This window comes from Monodelphis domestica, chromosome 7 (genome assembly GCF_027887165.1).
Source record: "Monodelphis domestica isolate mMonDom1 chromosome 7, mMonDom1.pri, whole genome shotgun sequence".
Classification (NCBI taxonomy): domain Eukaryota; kingdom Metazoa; phylum Chordata; class Mammalia; order Didelphimorphia; family Didelphidae; genus Monodelphis; species Monodelphis domestica.
The window spans coordinates 277,319,605-277,339,824 of NC_077233.1; the positions used below are offsets into that span (position 1 = coordinate 277,319,605).

Sequence of the window (20,220 nt, forward strand, 5' to 3'; positions counted from 1 at the left end):
AGACACCTTATCAGAAAAGAGCCTTTAAAATGGCATTCCAATATACAAAATCAAAAATTTTTTTCATAATCAATCGATAACAAGCACAATGGAATCTTACCTAATCTATATATTTTAGTATGATAAAGATATGGTCCACTGTTAAATATTACTTGTAAAAGTTTGCTTTAGTTCTAATGCCCTCATAGAGGATGGTCTCAATTCATACACAGAAAATTTAAAAAATATTTTGTATAAATTGGTGAGTGGACCTATAGTTTGGTGGTTGTTAATGTTTTCTTGATTATAGGCTTTTTTCATGTTAATAAGGTCAAAGATTATACATATCAGGCCTTCAGTATTCCCACAATTGTGCCCCCACAAGCATGGATCTCTTCTGTATATACTTAGCCTACTCAGGCTCCTTTTCCCATTTTTGTTCTTTTTAGGTAGGGTCCAAATTTTGTGGTTCCATTGTCTCTGATGCTGAAAGTAACTTATTATGGTTATCTTTACAGATATTTTAAATGTTTGCTTCTGTTTGCTATCCTTTCTTTTTCATCCTTAAGTGTTCCTAGGACAACTTTGCATAATGCTCTCTTGCCAAAATTTCTTTAAACTGGTTTTCTTCTCTCTGTTTTTTTTTTCTTTTTATAAACCCTTACCTTCTGTCTTGGAGTCAATACTGTGTATTGGCTTCAAGGCAGAAGAGTGGTCAGGGCTAGGCAATGGGGGTCAAGTGACTTGCCCAGGGTCACACAGCTGGGAGGTGTCTGAGGCCAGATTTGAACCTAGGACCTCCCATCTCTAGGCCTGGCTCTCAATCCACTGAGCTACCCAGCTGCCCCCTACTTCTCTCTGTTTTATGAGACAATAGGGACAGGGACTGAAACCTGTAATTTCACCGATAAAGTAAACTCCGGATGAGGAAATGCCTTCACCAATTCAGGTTAACACTTGCTCTTCACTTTAGAGTCTTAGAACACTAAAAGTGATTTGGCTAGGGTAACAGAACCAGTCAGCTGTTTTAGCTTGGGAAATGAGTAAAACGTTTGCTAAGACACTTTCTATGCTCTTGGGTTTCTTGCTGTAGTAATAAATTTACAGCAATTAAGCTTCTATATGAAATTATTATAATCAAGGTCGATATAATTTCTATCTGTTTTCCATTTCTTATAGTTAAGCATTGAGTTATTTCAATTGTATGCCATATGTTTTTCTCATTAATCTTTCTTGTTGTGAATTCCTTACTTTTACACTGATTGTACAGTTGATTCATAATTAACGTCCATATCTATAACAATTCTTTTCCTGCTGCTAAAACAACCTTAGTTTTTGTTTGCTTGTTTTTTGAGGTTTTTTGCAAGGTTATTTGGTACTTGAAATTTCCAGAACTTAATTATTTTTTTCTGTAATGGGAAGGCAAGGCTGGGCAAGGGGTTGTCCAGTAAGGACCAATAAAGTTTTTAGATTACATGCAATATATTCCAATATACACTAACCTCCAATGTTAAATAGTTTTTGTGTAATTTATAATTTTCATCCTTATTCTTTTTTCCTATACCTTGATTTTCATATATTCTCATCATGCTTACCATTCCTCACATATTTCCTGAAAGTAATTGAGTGCCAAAGTGTACATTGATTTAATCTGGAGGGCCTTATTGAGTTTTTCTGTAGAATTTCTTTACCCCTTCATCTTCAGCAACAAATGTGGGTATATAAACTGCAGTTGTGTTCATGATAGTTTAAAAAATAATTATCATCAATATTGGACTATTCAGACAAGAATCCTATGAAATAAGTCTTATTTCTTGATTTTGTATTTCAAATAAAACCAAATCTACCGATTTCTATCTTTGTTTCTCCAAAGAGTATTGATAAGTGTGCTTCCATTTTCTACAATTTTCTTTTTTTTCTGGTTTGGTTATTAAAAGTAAGAATGTCAAGATTGATATGATTTAGCTCCTCCATTAGTATATCGATTTGTTGGTCAGTGGAGAAGACTCTCATGTTTAGAGTATCAATTGTAAGGATAAGTGATAAGGGATAGAGAAAATGCACAGATTGTCTTTAAGAGGAAAGGAGGAGAATTTAGACACAAACCCTGGGAGAAGATTCTGGAAGGAGGGGAGGATCTTGGGAGTTTACTGTGTTTAATGCTCGCTCTCCTGATCTGGCTTTCCTCTGAGCTGATAAGGAGGATCTTTGCTCTGGCATCCCCTGGGGAAAGACTAATCTTGTGGAAAGATTAGGAATTTCTGGGTTGGAGAACGACCTTGGAGGAGACCTGCCTTTCCCTGAAGTACAGAGATCAACCTGTCAGAAACAACTTGGTTAAGGTAAAACCAAAGGTTTTGTCACCTGGAACTTTGGGTTTACCTAGGAAGACAACCCCAGACTTTGGGTTTCTCAGTACATCTGTGAGTCCTGCATCCTCACCCTTTTAAAGACAATCTGTAGTATATAGGTAGTTAGATAGCTTTTTGGAATCTAGATAAGATCAGGGAGTAAATAAGAAGGGCTTGAGGGGGCAGCTGGGTGACTCAGTTGATTGAGAGCCAGGCCTAGAGATGGAGGTCCTGGGTTCAAATGTGACCTAAGACACTTCCTAGTCAATACAAAGTATTGACTCCAAGATGGAAGGTAAGGGTTAAAAAAAAGGGTGGGGGGGCTTGAGAAGACCAGAAGAGCAAACCCTGAGAGGGGGAGTGTAGATTGGTGGGAGGAGCTGTAAACCTTAAAATTTCTTAGACTTATAAATGTTGGAAATTTCACCATTGGAAATTTCATACTTGGAAAATTTCTTACTGATAGTGTATTGGAATGTGAACCCCATTGGCATGGGAGGTTCCTTCTCCTCCCTTCTTAAGATTACTTTAGGACAGAAACCTTTTGCTGAACAATGGAAAGGACTTTGACCTATGCTTAAGCACAGAACAGGAATTTCTTTGAGTCATGATTGATTTTAGAATTGATACAATAGAGATACTTGGAATGACAGAATCAGGTCTTGGAAAATACAATTTCCACCCCACTCAGTCCTAACAGGATTTAGGAAGGGCTGCAGCATAGATCAAAATTTAATTATTTGAGAATATGACCTCCAACAGACATGTGCAAAGCCCAGACCTCTGGGTGGTCCTGGGTTAAGCTAGAGCCACCATTGGCACAGGGAAAATGATGGACAGTGATTGGTAGATGTGAGAACTGAGGGGAGGAAACTTGGATGGTTTCCTTAAAGAGAGAGGGGTCTGAGGACTGATGGGGTGGTTGGAGAGTTGCTCTGAGAAGCTTGCTCTGAAGGAAGCTGAAGGTGGGGGCCTCTGAGACTGTTTCTCCATTTTGGTCACGTGAGTAATAGGGACTAATCTCTTTTCTTTGCCCCAGCTATCTAAGGGCTTGGACCTTTTGGCCCAGCCTAAACAGAAGGGGTATTTAAGCCCTATTCCCTTCTCTCCCCTTTCTCTCTCCCTCTCTCTCTCTATCTCTAATTCCTTTCTTCCTCCTGTCTGTAATTAAACTCTATAAAAGGTTGACGGCTGACTTGAGTTTTCATTTAGGAATTACATAGCTGAATTCCTTGGCGACCTTAAATTAATATATATCAGTCTTTTAAAGTGATCTCCTTGTCACAGAGCTAAAGCTTGTGTAGATTTAGGACTTAATTTATCATTTCCCTACCCTCAATAAACTTTTTTTTTCTTTCAAATAATTGCAAGGGTTGTGCTTCACTGTCCCTGGGTGGTTCCTAGTTAGGCTTTTTTCATTTCCCATCCATCAAGGTCCTTCCCATTAAAACTATCTGCTTTTAGAGGTCAAATTAGAGCTTATAGGTGTCTTTAAAACTCTGTGCTTCTTATCAGTCCCTGACCCCTTTTTCCTCAGCCTGCTACTGTCACTGCAAAAGGAGAAGGGAGCCTGAGTGCCATTTTGTATTTTACTTTTATTTATTATCATGGCCAAAAATATGTCAATAAGTCAATAAGTAATCAGTAACATTGACCCACCAGTCTCTAATTATTGAGATAGGCTGATCTTCAGAAGAATTATTTTGTTGCCAGGAACATACTCAAAGCTTTTCCAACTTAGTAGAACCTTCTGGAGTTTATACTATGTTGACATAGCCTCAAAAACTCAGGTCACTAAATAATATCATGAGATATCAGAGAAGGACTTGGTGGGGGAAATGTGATTAAGTATTACCATGCTATCAGAACATGACAAATCAAAGCAAAATATAAATAAAAAAGAAATTACAAACTTAAGCAATACTAAACAAATTATTTGAATAATTACAGAAATAGGTTTTTTTATTTTAAACACAAAAACTTTAAAAATAACTGGTGGATATTTAAGAATTTTAAAAATATAGAGATCATATACACATTAACAAGTATAAAAATGGATTTTTTTTCTTAATGTGGTAAAAATAGCATTTTTTATGCTAATAATTGAGCCTGCATTTCAACAACTTAGAAGAATAAAGCAATATAGCAAAAGGATATCATCAAGGTTGGTTATAATGAAAAAGAAAACAATTTAAAATTTAAAAATAATTTATTAATGAAGTAGTATTTAGCAAAATGTTAATAATCTCCAAATTACTTTATAGATTTAATATACTGCCAATCAAACTCCAATGGTCTGCCTAACTCGATTAGATACATCTATAACAAAAATCATGTAAAAAATGTTCAAGAAGAGGGTTTTTTTTTTATGATGAATGGAGATTTTCTTTGCCAGATAAAAATTGTCCAGTACTACACAAATAAAAGTAGAACATAGAATCCAGAAACAGAACCAAATGCAACGATTGTCATACTAGTGTGTTAATAAAGTTCATTCAATTCTCAAAATCTGGGGTTATAGTACCAAAAAAAAAAAGAACATTTACAAAAATAATCACTAGATGGTGCTGGCAAGCTTGGCAAGAAAAGACTTCTCACCATCATCACTACAGAGATGGGAGGTAACTATGGTTGAAGAAGGCTTTGACTTGCTCAAGGTCCTGCAGGTAGTAAACAATTATAGTAGTAAACATCTCTAGATGACAACTCTACTCATCTATAGAGCAGTAAAGTACAGATCTTCTTTAGGAAATGCAGCTGCTGCTTTCAGGACAAAGTTTAGCTGTTTACCCACCTCTAAAACTACTAGGTTTACATATGCCCGGAAAGTCGGATTCTGACAATTATTTTCTTCCTTAGACATATCACGCAAGCTGTGTTAATTGAAATAATCCCTAATCTTTAGATCTCCTTCCTCCCTTCCAGGTAGAGAGAGTATCCCTCTGGGCTCACTGCCTTAGAGCGAGGTTTATTTACATCTCCCTTATGGGGTTATAGGGTTGTGGGGTATATTTCTCTACTGCTGTAGCCCCACCACCCTGTGTGCCCCAGGAATATTTGCTTTGAAGATTTCTCAAAAACAAAAGTACCCCAAAGAGATAATAAGGAAAAAGACATGTACAAGAACATTCATAGCTGCACTCTTGGTGGTAGCAAAAAAAATGGAAAATGAGGGGATGCCCTTCAATTGGGGAATGGCTGAACAAATTGTGGTATCTGTTGGTGATGGAATACTACTGTGCCAAAAGGAATAATAAAGTAGAGGAATTCCATGGAGACTGGAACAACCTCCAGGAAGTGATGCAGAGTGAGAGGAGCAGAACCAGGAGAACATTGTACAGAGACTGATGCATTGTGGCACAATCAAATATAATGGACTTCTCCATTAGTGTCAATGCAATGATCCTGAATAACTCAGAGGGATCTATGAGAAAAACCACTATCCACATTCAGAGGAAAAACTGTGGGAGTAGAAACACAAAAGATAAACAACTGCTTGAATACATGGGTTGAGGGGGATATGATTGGGGATATAGACTCTGAATGAACATCCTAATGCAAACACCAACAATATGGAAATGGATTCTGATCAAGAACACATGTAATACCCAGTGGAATTGTGCGTCAGCTACAGGAGGGAAGGGAGAGGTGAGGGAGGAATAGAAAATAATTTTTGTTACCAGGGAATAATGTTCGAAATTGACCAAATTAAAAAAAAAAGTACAGCTATTTTCCCCAGCACCTTAGGTGCACATTCTGATCTATACCACCTTAGTCTCTAGGAGATGTAGGCTCAGACTTAACTGAGGTTTCTACATAGCATTGGCCCCACTGACCTCACATCCATATGTGGAATTATTGCCATTTGGTACCCTTAAGCTGATCCCTTGATCCTTGGGGAACGGATGCTAAGCTGACTGCCAAACCCAGCATAGACTCAATCCTTAGACTCCTGGACCTCAGCTGACTTGTGGTCCTGACCTGGTCATAGGTTACAGATTCCAAATTCATCTCTTTTGCCTAAAATGAAAAAACAATCATCAAGGCAAAAATAAAAAACAAATTTTCTGGTACTGGATCAGTAGAACACAGAACCTAGACAAAGAAACGGATGCACTCATTGTCAAAAGGAATGTCATCACTAGTGTCTGCAAGGCTTAGTAGATGGAGTGCCCGTATTTATGATGCTGGCCTTGAAGGGAAAAGGCCCAAGGCCTCTCCCCTTACAGTATTTTCTCAACAGACACTGCCAGGAAAGAGTCAAACCAAGAGAAAATATACAACCAGGAGGAAGCTGAGACCAACTAAAGCCTTTTTAAGGTATTTCCAGTTTTAGTTTTGCAATCACAGGCCATCAAAAGGCTGCCATTTACCATATGGCTAACATACTGGGACTAGTTATAGAATGTCTACATATGCTCCAAAGGTTCCAAGGCATTCGGCACTCTCCCGAGCGCAGGATCCCCAGCCTCTTCCAAGTGGGAATTGTGTCAGACAATCTGCACAGGCTCAGAAGAGCTGGACTTCTTGGCCAGGCTCTCAGACACTGGATTGCTCTTTCACGCTCAGTCTCTCAAATGCATTTGAACAAAATGCCAGACGCAAACAAAATGGCTACATTTTTATGGTGTTTCCAGAAATGCCATAAGCTCACAAAAGATACTATTGAAAGTACAATCGCATTAAGATATGGCCGAGTGTCTGAGGACGGGTGAGGGTAGAGAGTGGTTAGGACAGGCGGATGAGGGCAGAGGTATTCGATACCAGAAAGATCATATCCTTTTCAATGTCTGTCTCATCAGTAACTACTAGATGTTCTTGGATCAGATCAACCCAATTAGTATCTGAGCTGGTTCAAGATTGGACTATATCTGTGGTTTGATGGGCTCCTAAACCTTGTCACCTCTCAGCCCCTTGAATTTCACTTTGCCTTTCTTGCTCTATCTGCTTCTTCTCTTTCCCCGTTTCCTACTTCAACAAATTCCCTCCTTCTCATGCTCAAGGTAAAATTTTCTGGAGGGAATGAAGGAAGAGTTGAGCCTCAGAGAATTCATTTCCTGCATCTTGATTTTGGTGGCAATACCTATGGAAGGCATGGCAAAAGCAGCACTATATTCCTCACTGGTATCAGAAGTTTTGCCCTCTCTTGAGTATATAATTTTGGTACTATCTAATTTAAACCTGCAGATAAGTATCCCAAGCATCAAAATTAACACCAACCCTTCACAGAACAATTCAGCATCCTGGAAATCATTTTAGGGTGCCATTCAGAGCAAATATACATGGTATATCAAATAAACATGGCACTCTTTATCACACTAATTCAGTGACTACCTGTCTAAATTACATACTTTATAGTAGGCCAATAGGAAACAGTCACAGATTACCTGTGTGTGCCCTGAAGTGAAGGGTAGGGCCATCCATCAGTCATGTCTAGAAACATGCTCACCAAGTACCAATATGGTTTGGCAGCAGAAAGGATCCACTATGCATGTTCAAAGGCCTGAGCTCCTTTTGATCTTTCTTTCATTGCCAGTATAGATGCATATAACAAAACTATTTATAGCTAACAGACGAATATATGATACTAGCACAACAGCAGATAAACATGAAACATGAAAAAATCAATCTAAGATCTTAAAATACTGGAGAAGAAATTCATTGTGAGACAAATCTATTGGGAAAACCAAAAAACATGGGGCTTTTTTTGACATTGATATCTGCGGGTAAAGGACACCTTCATTTACACTATTGTATATGGGTAAGGAAGTGGGGTCTAAAGGACTCCTCCTTCCATTCCTTAGACTGTGGCCCCAAGAACTGAGCCTGGAGCTTCTTAGCCTTTGTGCTTAAACATTTCTGTTCGATGTACAAGGATTGGAGTCTGATCCAGTTTAGGTGCTTGAGCCATGTGGGTTTGGGGATTCAGGAATCCAGACTGGATTTCACAGCCAGCCAAATCTCTACTCCTTGAGGAACAGAGAAGATAGCCCAACTGGGCTTCAGATTTTAACTTCATGGGCCTAATGTTATGCAGGAACTGAACTAAACTCAGTTTAGAATTAATCCCTAATCCCCTCTTCCCTAGATCTAGGTAGTATAAGGAAGATTATGCCCCAGAAATTAGGTAGGAAATGTTTGTATTTTTTTTCTTGCTGTATCTTTGAAGTAAAAGGCTAAAAACAAAAGGAAAAAAAATTGGAAAGCATTATGAGAAAAATAGCATTGGATTCATATTTTACTGTACACAATAAAGTCCAAATGATCAACAAATTTTTTGTAATAAAATAGTACAGGACAATGGAAATATTAGAGTGCTCATAACTGAGGGGAAGGTGAAACCTTCTTGAGTATTCATTGAATTGGAAACATATCCATGTAAGTCTCACTTGTTTTATAAAATAATAAATGACATTATGTTAGTACCCTAATCCAAAATCCCTTTTGTAGTTTATCAGTTTTTAAATTATCAGTGCCGTTGAGGCAGCCTGGCTCTGAAAGGCTTAACCAATTTTTGTTTTTGTTTTTTTAAACCCTTACCTTCAATCTTAGAATCAATACTGTATATTATGATTTATTGATAATTCCATATAGCTAATGGATCCTCAAAAAATAGTTTCATTAATTTGTATTTATATCCATAGTTGATGCATGGTTGTAATTCATCCATGATTCCACAAATGGAATTGCATCTCAACACTTATTTCTCAGTAAATTTGTTGTTTTTAAATCTGACGTGATCTACTCAAAAGTATTTCTCATCCTTGTGCAAACTATATTTGTATATTTCATTAAATTGAAGCCTTTCAGTTTTACCCCTACTGGTGGCAAGAGTGTTAATTACCTTTTTAGTTTTTTGTATAATTGCAGGGATTAGAACATTGTTTGATTCTACGTTGTTACCTATTGTTACCAGGAGAACATTGTACACAGAATGTGAGGATAATTTTAGCTTTGTGACTTAAAATCTAGATAATTGGTCACCAGGGATGATTCCCAAATAATAAAATACTCAAGTCAGCTGGGAATTATGGAGATTTTAATTAATAGAGAGAGAAGGAATTGAGAGAGAGAGAGAGAATTTAAACTGCTCCAGCTCAGGCTGAGCCAGGCAGTAGTTAAAGGCCTTGGCCAAAGTGGCCTCCCTGAGCCTAAGGGAAAGGGAGTCAGTTTTATCACTCACCATGAGACTGCCTCCAAGGAAGCTCCAGGCCTCCACTAAACTCAATCTCCTGAACTGAGTTCAGAACCCAATTCCACTCTGAACTGAATTGCCTGAACTGACCTTTAGCCTCCTTTTAAATAAATTTTCTCTTATGTCACCTCCCCAAAATTTTCACTTTTACCAATCACAGTAGATGCTTTTTTCCAGGACTGCCCATTCTTAGTTCTCACCACTCTTTAGTTCTCCCCTTCTCTGGTTAGATTATATCTTCTGAGTACTTCACACTTCTTTATTAAGCTTGCCTTTTATGAGTTACTTGACCTTTTTGTGATTAATTTAACCTTTATAGGTACTTAGCACCCTTTTGTATTAGATCTAAAAATAGACTTAGCTTAAAGTTCTGGCTTCACTATAAGGCAGCTGTTCTCAACCTCTCAATTTGTAGCAATGAAAATACATAATGCATATCAGGTATTTATTTACATTCTGAATCATAACTGTAGCAAAATTACAGTTTTGAAGTAGCCACCAAAATAATTTTTTGGTTTGGGGTCACTGCAACATGAGGAACTGTATTGCGGGATCACGGCATTAGAAAGGTTGAGAACCACTGCTATAAGGTATGAGTTAAGTACCTTCATTGTTCAATCAGGAGTTTACAACTTTATCTTCCCCTAAAGTATGCCTAAGTATGGGTGGAGTAATGTAAAGTTCCCAAGACATTCCTGATTCTGTTAGACCAAGTATCTCCATTGTTTCAATAAGGAAATAGCTAAATTAAATCTAATAAAGTATAGTCTGAGTAGTTCTTAAGATTCACAAAAGACTGATACATTGTAGTACAATCAAATGTAATGGCCTTCTCCATTAGTGGCAATGCACTGATCCTGAACAACCCAGAGGGATCTATGAGAAAGAACACTATCCACATTCACTATCCCCATGTTTTAAAATTTTATTTTGTTGTATGGGATAGTTTTCTGGGATGGGGAACAAGTAAAATAAAAAGGCTTGGTAACAGGAATTTATTATCTAAAAAAGGAAAACAAATGTTGCAATGTTATGAAGAACAAACATGACCTCAAAGAAGAAATATGACAAAAATACCTCCTCTCACTCCTTTATATGTGGAACATTGTACATACTGTCAAATCTTATTCAATATGTACTACCTAATTTTATTTTTTCCTCCCTTTTTTCTTTTTAAAGTAATTTCTTATTCTAAGGGATGGCTCTCTAGGAGATGGCAAGATAAAGGGTAAAATTTAGGCAATGTAAAAATAAATATGAATATTTAAAATAAGATATTGCCTAGCGAAAACACACTTAAGATAGAAAAGACATTTCTACTACTCGTCTCTGCAAAGAATGTGTTAATGGACTTTCTATTATTTCATTCACTATCTTTGTGACTTGTGACTTCCCCAACCATAACTGCTCGAGACATCAATCACACTTCTTGAGGTAAGGAATGGTCTTATGTTTGTATTATAATTAGAGTGCTTATCACAGACCTTAGTACATAGTGAATGCTTAGTTAATGTTTTTAACTAATTCATTTGTGTCTTTACCTCAGAGTTTATAAAGGGGAAATCTCTAAAATAAAGTTTAGGTATTATGCTTATCTATTTCCTCAAATGTAGAAATTCTACAAAGACACTCAAATATACAACAAAGATATTGGCTATAGTACAGACTTTATTTCATCCATTATAGAAAATATATGATACAAAGAACTAAGAGGTGCCATTGAACAAATATAGAAACATAAAGCATTCAAATAGGTCATTACCTTCATCAGACTATATAATAAAGTGCAGACAACCTAGATTCAGGCCATAGGGTGGATATCATAGCCATGGGAACCAGAACAGAGTAGCAAAAAGATGTTGATTAAATTGGGAGAAAAGATGAGTGGCTAACTCCCTCATTCACCGACTAGCCCCCAAAGTAGCATAGACGACTAGGCCCAGGATAACCAAATGACTTCCCACTCTTATCTCATAAGTGTGGTTAAGATGGTGAATTAAAGGTTGTATAGGAAGCCAGATCTGCCACACACACTCTAGTGAAAGGAAAAAACAACAAAGGAAATAGAAGTTAAGTTCCTCCATCCAAATACAAAATCAACAAAAAGATGGCCAAGAACCTAGGAAAGATTGGAAGTGATTCCACAGAAATCAATATCAATAGATTATATATATATATATATATATATATATATATATATATATATATATATATATATATATAAATTAGCATACCATCTACATGCTTAAAAGAAAAGTTAAATGAATTGGGGGAAGAAGTAGCTAGTAAAATTATAATGGGGATCAGAGGGAGGGTTGATGTATCCAATTCAGACTTAGACAAATATAAAACAAAAGAAAGAAGTTAAAGACCTGAACAGAACTTTAGAAAAATTTGAGATGATAAACTCTTGGCAACTGCTAATTGTAAATAGAAAGGAATTTACAAATCCCTTAGCTACAAAAGTTGCCTTTACAAAAACGGACCCATATATTGGGTGAGGCATGAAGATCTCACCAAAAAACATAAGAAAGCAGAAATACTAAATATCATTTACAGATCACAATACAACAGTAATTATATTCAATGAAGGGTTCTTGAAAAAAGGACTGAAAAGTAATGGAAGACTAAAATAGAGAATTTTGAAGAACAGGAAGATCAAAGAACAAATAACAGAAACAATAGAAACTTTTAATAAAGAAAATAACAATGAGGCAATACAGCAAAACCTATAAGTTGTGGCAAAAAATTAGGCCTCTAAACATTTTCATGAATAAAAGTTTAAAAAAAGAACAAAACTTGAATATTAACAAATTAAAGATTCCTTAGTAACAAAGTAGAAATTCTAAAAATTAAATAGATGAACAAAATTGAAAGTAAAAATCCCCACTAAATTGACAAATAAAACCAAGACCTTTTTAAAAAGAATACAATAAAACCTAATCTGATTTTTAAAAATAAATTTAATTATTTAATTTAGAATCGTTTTCCATAGTTATACGATTCATGCTCTTTCTCTCCCCTCTTCCCTCCCCCTTCCAAAGCCAATGAGCAGTTCCACTAGGCTTTACATGTATCATTGTTCAAAACCTATTTCCATATTATTATTTGCAATAGATCATTTAGAATCTACATCCCCAATCATATCCCCATTGAACCATGTGATCAATCATGTTTTTCTTCTGTGTTTCTACTCCTGCAGTTCTTTCTCTAGATGTGGATAGTATTCTTTTTCATAAGTCCCTCAGAACTGTCCTAAATCATTGCATTGCTGCTAATAGAGAGAAGTCCATTACATTTGATTGTGCCACAGCGTATCTGTCTCTGTGTTTAATATTCTCCTGGTTCTGCTCCTTGTGCTCTGCATCAATTCCTGGATGTCTTTCCAGTTCACATGGAATTCCTCTAGTCCATTATTCCTTTTAGCACAATATTCCATCACCAATAGATACCACAATTTGTTTAGCCATTCCCCAATTGAAGGGCATCCTCACATTTTCCCATTTTTTGCCAACACAAAGATGCAGCTATAAATATTTTTGTACAAGAATTTTTCCACATCTCTTTGGGGTACAAACCCAGCAGTGGTATGGCTGGGTTGAAGGGCAGACAGTTTTTAGCACCCTTTGGGCATAGTTCCAAATTGCCATCCAGAATGGCTGGATCAATTCATAACTCCACCAGCAATGCATTAGTGTACCAATATTGCCACATCCCCTCCAACATTTATTACTTTCCTTTGCTGTCATATTGGTCAATCTGCTACGTGTGAGGTGATACCTCAGAGTTGTTTTAATTTGCATCTCTCTAATTATGAGAAATTTAGAACACTTTTTCATGTGCTTATTGATAGTTTTGATTTCTTTATCTGAAAATTGCCTATTCATGTCCCTTATCCATTTATCAATTGTGTGGAATGGCTTGATTTTTTGTATAATTGATTTAGCTCATTATAGATTTGAGAAATTAGACCTTTGTCAGAGGTTTTTGTTATATTTTTCCTGATTTGTTGCTTTCCTTCTAATTTTGTTTGTACAAAACTTTTTTGATTTAAGATATTCAAAATTATTCATTTTGCATTTTGCCATATTCTATCTCTCTTGTTTGGGCTTAAATTCTTTCCTTTCCCATACATCTGACAGGTGTACTATTCTATGTTCACCTAATTTACTTATAGTTTCTTTATATTTATGTCATTCACCCATTCTGAATTTATCTTAGTGTAGGATTTGAAATGTTGATCTAAACCTAATCTCTCCCATACTGTTTTCCAATTTTCCCAGCAGTTTTTGTCAAATGGTGGGTTTTTGTCCTAAAACCTGGGATCTTTGGATTTATCGTACACTATCTTGCTGAGGACATTTACCCCATGTCTATTCCATTGATCTTCCCTTCTATCTCTGAGCCAGTACCATATTGTTTTGATGACCACTGCTTTATAGTTCAGTTTAAGATCTGGTACTGGTAGGCCCCCATCACATTTTTTCATTATTTCCCTTGATATTCTTTTTTTTAAACCCTTACCTTCCATTTTAGAATCAATACTGTGTATTGGTTCTAAGGCAGAAGAGTGATAAGGGCTAGGCAATGGGGGTCAAGTGACTTGCCCAGGGTCACACAGCTGGGAAGTGTCTGAGGTCATATTTGAATCTAGGACTTCCCGTGTCTAGGCCTGGCTCTCAATCCACTGAGCCACCCAGCTGCCCCCTCCCTTGATATTCTTGATCTTTTATTCTTCTAAATTAACTTTGTTATAATTTTTTCTAGTTCAGTAAAAAGGTTTCTTGGTAGTCTGATAGGTGTGGCACTAAATAAGTAAATTTATTTGAGTAGGATTGTCATTTTTATTATATTAGCTCATCCTAATGATGCTCATTGTGGGAGAACTCACCTGAACTCTCCCAACATTCCCCTCCAAATATCCGATTTTGGAGTATCAGAGCCATCAAAAGGTCAGGGTAAGACAGTTTTCCTACCCAAAACTACTTAGGAGGATGGCAGGAGAGATCTGTGACACTGAGGTGGGGCCTGGCTTAGTGCACACATTGCAGCAACAGTAGCCACAAACCTTGAAGGCTGCTGCAACAGCAATAACAGTAACTTTGGGGGTTCTCAGCCCACAAATGGTAAGGGAGTTGGACAAATGGTCAGAAAGAGATTACAGGGTACCCTCCGCGGGCACTAGGTGCCACACCCTATTGCACTGCCAATAAGCAGTTAATGGTTGCAGAGTTCTAGGCCAAGAGGCGCAGTAGTACTTGTAGTACTTGCTACCTCAGTGAAGCAAGGTCCTTTATTGGGTAAAGACCAGAGTACAGCCCAGGATGAGAACAGTGACCACTCCTCCTTGGATCATATAACCTTGGCGGAAGTGAAAATTTACAAATCCACAGAACTACCTCTTAAAAGTGCAGCACAAAAATCCTGAAGTTTGGGACAGTGCCCCCTCTACCCTAGGGAACAGAGACCAACTTTAACATAACATTAAATAGACTTGGAAAATGAGCAAACAACAAAAAAATAGCCTGTATGGTAATAGGGAAGATCAAGACACAAATTCATAAAAAGATATCATTGTCAAAAGTCACAAGCAAAGAAAGTCTCAAGGAAAAATGTAAATCGGATACAAGTGCAACAAAAATTCATGGAAGAGCTCAAAAATAGTTTAAAAATCAAATATAAGAGGTAGAGAGAAAATTGGGAAAAGAAATGAGAGTGATACAAGAAGATTATAAAAAGAGAGTTAACAGCTTTAGTAAAAGAGGAAGAAAAATACTGAAGAAAATAACATCTTAAAAACAGAAGTACCCAAAATGGAAAAAGATATACAAAAATTCATTAAAGAGTAGAACTTCTTAAAAAACAGAAGTAGCCAAATGGAAAAAGAGATACGAAAACTCACTGAAGAAAATAATCCTTTAAAAACTTAAATTGGGGAAGTGGAATCTAATGACTTCATGAGACATCAAGAAACAATGACAAAGTCAAATGAATAAAACAATTGAAGAAAATATGAAATATTTCATCAGAAAACTACTGACCTAGCAAACAGATCGAGTAGATATGATCTAATAATTATTGGACAAAGAGAAAGCTAGCTGACTCAGTGAATAGAAAGCCAGGATTGGAGACAGGAAGTCCTGAGTTAAAATCTGGTCTCATATACTTCCTATTTATATGATCCTAGGCAAGTAGCTTAACCCCATTTGCCTAGTCCTTACTGTTCTTTAATAAAATCAAAGCAAATCAAAACAAAAATCATTGAACTAATAAGTTGAAGGAAGTGTTGGTTTAATGGGGAGGAGACAATAATTTGGTTTTTATTACCAATATCAAAAATGAAAAGGTGAATGCATCACCAATGAAGAGGAAATTAATCATTAAGAGCTATTTTGCCCAGTTATATGCCATTAAGTCTGATAATCTAAAGTGAAATGGATGAATATTGGCAAAAATATAATTTGTCCAGATTAACAGAAGAGGAAAAGAATACTTAAATAACCTATCTTAGAAAAAAAAATTGAATAAGACATTCCATGACCTCCCTAAGAAAAAAAAATCCCAGGACTAGATGGATTCACAAGTCAATTCTACCAAACATTTAAAGAACAAATAATTCTAACACTATATAAACTATTTAGAAAATCAGAAAAAGAAGGAATCCTACCAAACTCCATTTATGACACAAATTTAATGTTGATACCTAAACAAAAGAGGAAAGACTGAGAAAGAAAACTATAGTTTAATTCCTCTAATGAATATTGATGCAAGATTGTATCTCAAAAAAAAATCAAAGAAAAAGGAAAAGTACCCATATGTGCAAAAAAAAATTTGTAAGTTCTTTTTGTGGTGGCAAAAAAAAAATAAATGGAAATTGAATGTTCCTTGAGAAATGGCTCAACAAGTTGTGATGTATGATTGTGTTGGAATACTATTGTGCTTTTAGAAATGAGGAGCATGATAGTTTCAGAGAAACCTGAGGAAACTTCTATGAACTAATGCAAAGTAAACAGAGTCCTTAGAACATGTGTACATTAACAGCAATATTGTATGATTAACTGTGAATGACTTAGCTATTCTCAGCAATGACCCAAGGCAAGTATGAAAGTCTTATGATGAAAAATGCTATACACCTCCAGAGAAAATTGACAGACTCTGATTGCAGATTGAAACATTGTTTTTCACTTTTTTTTTGCAACATGGTTAATATGGAGATATGTTTTGCTGATTTAACATGTATAACTGACATCATATTTCTTGCCTTCTCAATGGGTGGAGAAGATAATATAGAACAAAAATTTAACTACATGTTGAAAAAAAATAGTAAATTTCTGCTTTTTTCCCTTTTCTAAATTTAGAATATTTTTTCATCCTACTTTCCTCCCCATTCCCAAAACCGATAAGTGGTTCCACTAGGTTATACATGTATCATTGTTCAAAACCCATTTCCATGTTATTCATATCTGCAGGATAGGAATATCCTTTAACATCAAAACTCCAATCATATTCTTATCGCACTACATGGATCATATATTTTTCTAATGTGTTTCTGTTTCCACAGTTCTTTCTCTGGATATGGGCAGCATTCTTTATCCTAAATTCCTCTGGATTGACCTGGGTCATTGCATTGCTGCTAGTAGAAAAATCTAATACATTCAAATGTACCACAGTGTTTCAGTCTCTGTGTATGATGTTCTCCTGGTTCTGTTCCTTTCACTCTGCATCACTTCCTGGAGTTCATTCCAGTTCACATGGAATCCCTTCAGTTCATTATCCCTTTGAGCATAATAGTATTCCATCACCAACATGTACTACAATTTGTTCAGCCATTCTCCAATTGAAGGGCATCCCCTCATTTTCCAATTTTTTGCTCCCACAAAGAGCTCAGCTATAAATACAAATTTTGTATGTCTTTTCCATTATTATCTCTTTCGGATACAAATTCAGCAATGGTATGGCTGGATCTAAGGTTAAGCATTCATTTAAAGTCCTTTTTGCATGCTTCCAAATTGCCCACCAGAATGGTTGGACCAATTCACAACTCCAACAGCAGTGTATTAGGTCCCAATTTTGCCGGATCCCCTCCAACATTTATCACTTTCCTTTGCTGCCATATTGACTGTTAAGTGTAAGGTGGTACCTCAGAGCTGTTTTAATTTGCATTTCTCTAATTAGGAGGGATTTAGAACACTTTTTCATGTTTTTATTGATAGTTTTGATTTCATTGTGTGAAAACTACCTTAAATAGAACATTTCTAAAAATAATTCATTGGTAATTTTGGTGAAAGTAGTTTCGACTGAACGATGAAATCAGAAGCCAGATTGCAGAGAATTGAGAGTGAGAAGACTACAAAACCTTCTCAAGGAGTTTTGTCTTTAAAAGAATACTGTACACGATAGGAATACTGTATGATGACCGACTGTGAAAGACTTGGCTATTCTAAGCAATATGACCCAAGACTATATACTAAGTAGCTAGGTCTCTGCCAACTCTTAACTGCAGATCCACAGAAGCTGAATGGCAGCAGTGAAGATGGGAAATGAATCCAGGTTTCGAGATTCTCAAGTAAGGTTCTTACTTTATTCGCCACAAAGTCTCAAAACATTAAGTGATGCCCCGACATCTGGAAGCTTCTCCCCTACTGGCATAGAGATCAGCCTCGACACTCAGGCATAAACTGGGGCAGAGAGTTAGACGATTCAGCCCTGAAAACTAAGTCTTTCTGAAAGATTTTCCAAGACCGCGGTCTATGTCCAGCGGAGACAAACGGCAAGGGTAGTTAAAAGGCGATAAAGGGACTTCTCGGCGATATGGAGAGGGAAGGGTGGTAGAAGGAACGGGACGGGGTTCTTTTCATGGGGTGTAACCAAAAGACCGACTACCCAGGGCTGGGAGGAACTGAGCAGATAAGATGATGCTTTAACTCAGGAAAGCCCAGACTCGTGTTCTCTAAGGAAAGAGCGGAAGCCACTGAGGCATAGTAATCAAGTATCTTCTGAAGAACTTCCGGTGCAAAGTCGCAAAATGCTGCAATGCCGAGGCCCAGGCTCTTGTAACCCTCCGTCTCTGTGGGAAAAGGGGAGGTGTGTCGAGAATGTCCGGACCAATGGCAAAACAACGTTCTAGAAGTCAACCAATTAGGACGAACTACGGTTGGGGGCAGGAGCCGCGTTCTTTCTAGATGGTGGGAAGACGCTCGTCTGAAACTTCCGCCCACGTGGGGGGAACAGCGAGGGAGTCTGGCTTAGTTGTTGCAGTTATGGGGCCGGCCCCTGAAAGAGCTCCGGTTCGCGGGACTCCTGGGGAACTCGAGGTGAGGAAGGGAAATCCTGGGGAGAGGCTGGGGGTCAAGGGAGATCGTTGTTCGTTAGGTCTGCAGAAGGATAGATTTCAGGTAGACAGCTGGGGCTCTGTCTCCCCTCCCTTTCTCCCTGAAACCCGGAGACTTGACCTCCGCGTGTTCATCTTCAGTTGTCCGGTGAATCTCCGACTTTTGGCCGGAAAGCACAGGGGGAGGCGCGGGCCCTGCTGTTGTTGTATTTGTCTCTGTAGGGCAGGAGAGACTCATTCCTGTGTCGCTGAAAACCTCTGCGTGATTGGGGTGGTGATGGCTTAAACTCCAAACGCTGTAACGAGACCATTTTTTGTACACAGTAGGCGTTTAATGAATGTTTTCCACTTGACCATTGTCCTTGTGGCCCGAGTTTTCCATAAGGAATAGTGGGAACGAGACTTGGACTCAGGTTTGAAGGATTTTGCGTGCTCGGAAATTAGTAAGTGATAAGTCCGTTATAATTTTGAGCTGGAAATTAAAGAATCGAAAGACTTTGGAAAGAAACTTAACAAAGATTGTGCGTGCTTTTTTTTCCCCCTTGAGGACCAAGTGGTGAGATGTGATCTAGAAAATAGTCAATACGACTATGTGGATTCTGAGTTGCTTGAATGACCTGACTTAAAAAAGAGTAATTAATAGGTTCACCTTCTCCTACAGGGAGGTCTGTAGTGAAGGATCTTTGAGGTTTTTCTGACCGTATGTTGTTATAACAAAAAGATGGCATGCTTATAAAAATCAGGTAAAATGGCTACTTTTCACTGGTATTGTTTACATATTTGATGATGTTATGGAGCCGGAAGGAATGATTTTACCTGCTGGATGGCAGTCAGTATCAGAAAAGATCTCAGGCTAGAACACTGGGGCCAAGTAAAATAAAGATGGGAGATTTTTAGTGACCCATACGCTCAGTATGAGTAAAAAAATGACATGTGGGCCTGAAAAAATCTGATATTGGTTTATTAAGAGATGTTTATTGTTAGAAAAATGGAAGTCGATGGTTTAGCTGTACTCATGGTTACAACATACAACAATAAGGAGGCTGATAACCTCAAGAGTGTTGGAACCATAATTGTAAAGAGCCCTAAGATCTTATATGAGAATATGCTGGAGCAATTGGGAGTGTTCAGCCTGGAGAAGAAAACCAGGAATATTAATAGCTGTGTTTGAGTATTTAAAGTCATGTTGTTATGTGGAAGATTGGACATGGTTCTGGAAGACAGAACTAGAGCAGTGAGCATTATTAAAGAAACAGTTCTCCATGTAAGAAAAAATGTTTTAATAATTATAACTGCTCCAAAGTGCTTGAAGAAGTGGTGGGTTCTTCCTTACTGGAGCAAAGGCAGGGATGACCTGCTGATCT

General features: G+C 37.2%; 1 protein-coding gene across 2 annotated transcripts in view; it reads left to right on the forward strand.

Annotated features, from left to right (window-relative positions):
* NOL6 (nucleolar protein 6) overlaps positions 1-20,220 on the forward strand; it is a 67,678-nt gene that overhangs the window by 27,721 nt on the left and 19,737 nt on the right. Inside the window, exon 1 of one of the 2 annotated variants that reach the window (XM_001365139.4) lies at positions 18,601-18,839. The exons of the other annotated variant lie outside the window; for it this stretch is intronic. Coding sequence (XP_001365176.3) covers positions 18,708-18,839 — 132 coding nt within the window. The 5' untranslated portion in view covers positions 18,601-18,707. Of the gene's footprint in view, positions 1-18,600; positions 18,840-20,220 lie in introns of those variants that run through there. 2 annotated transcript variants of the gene reach the window in all.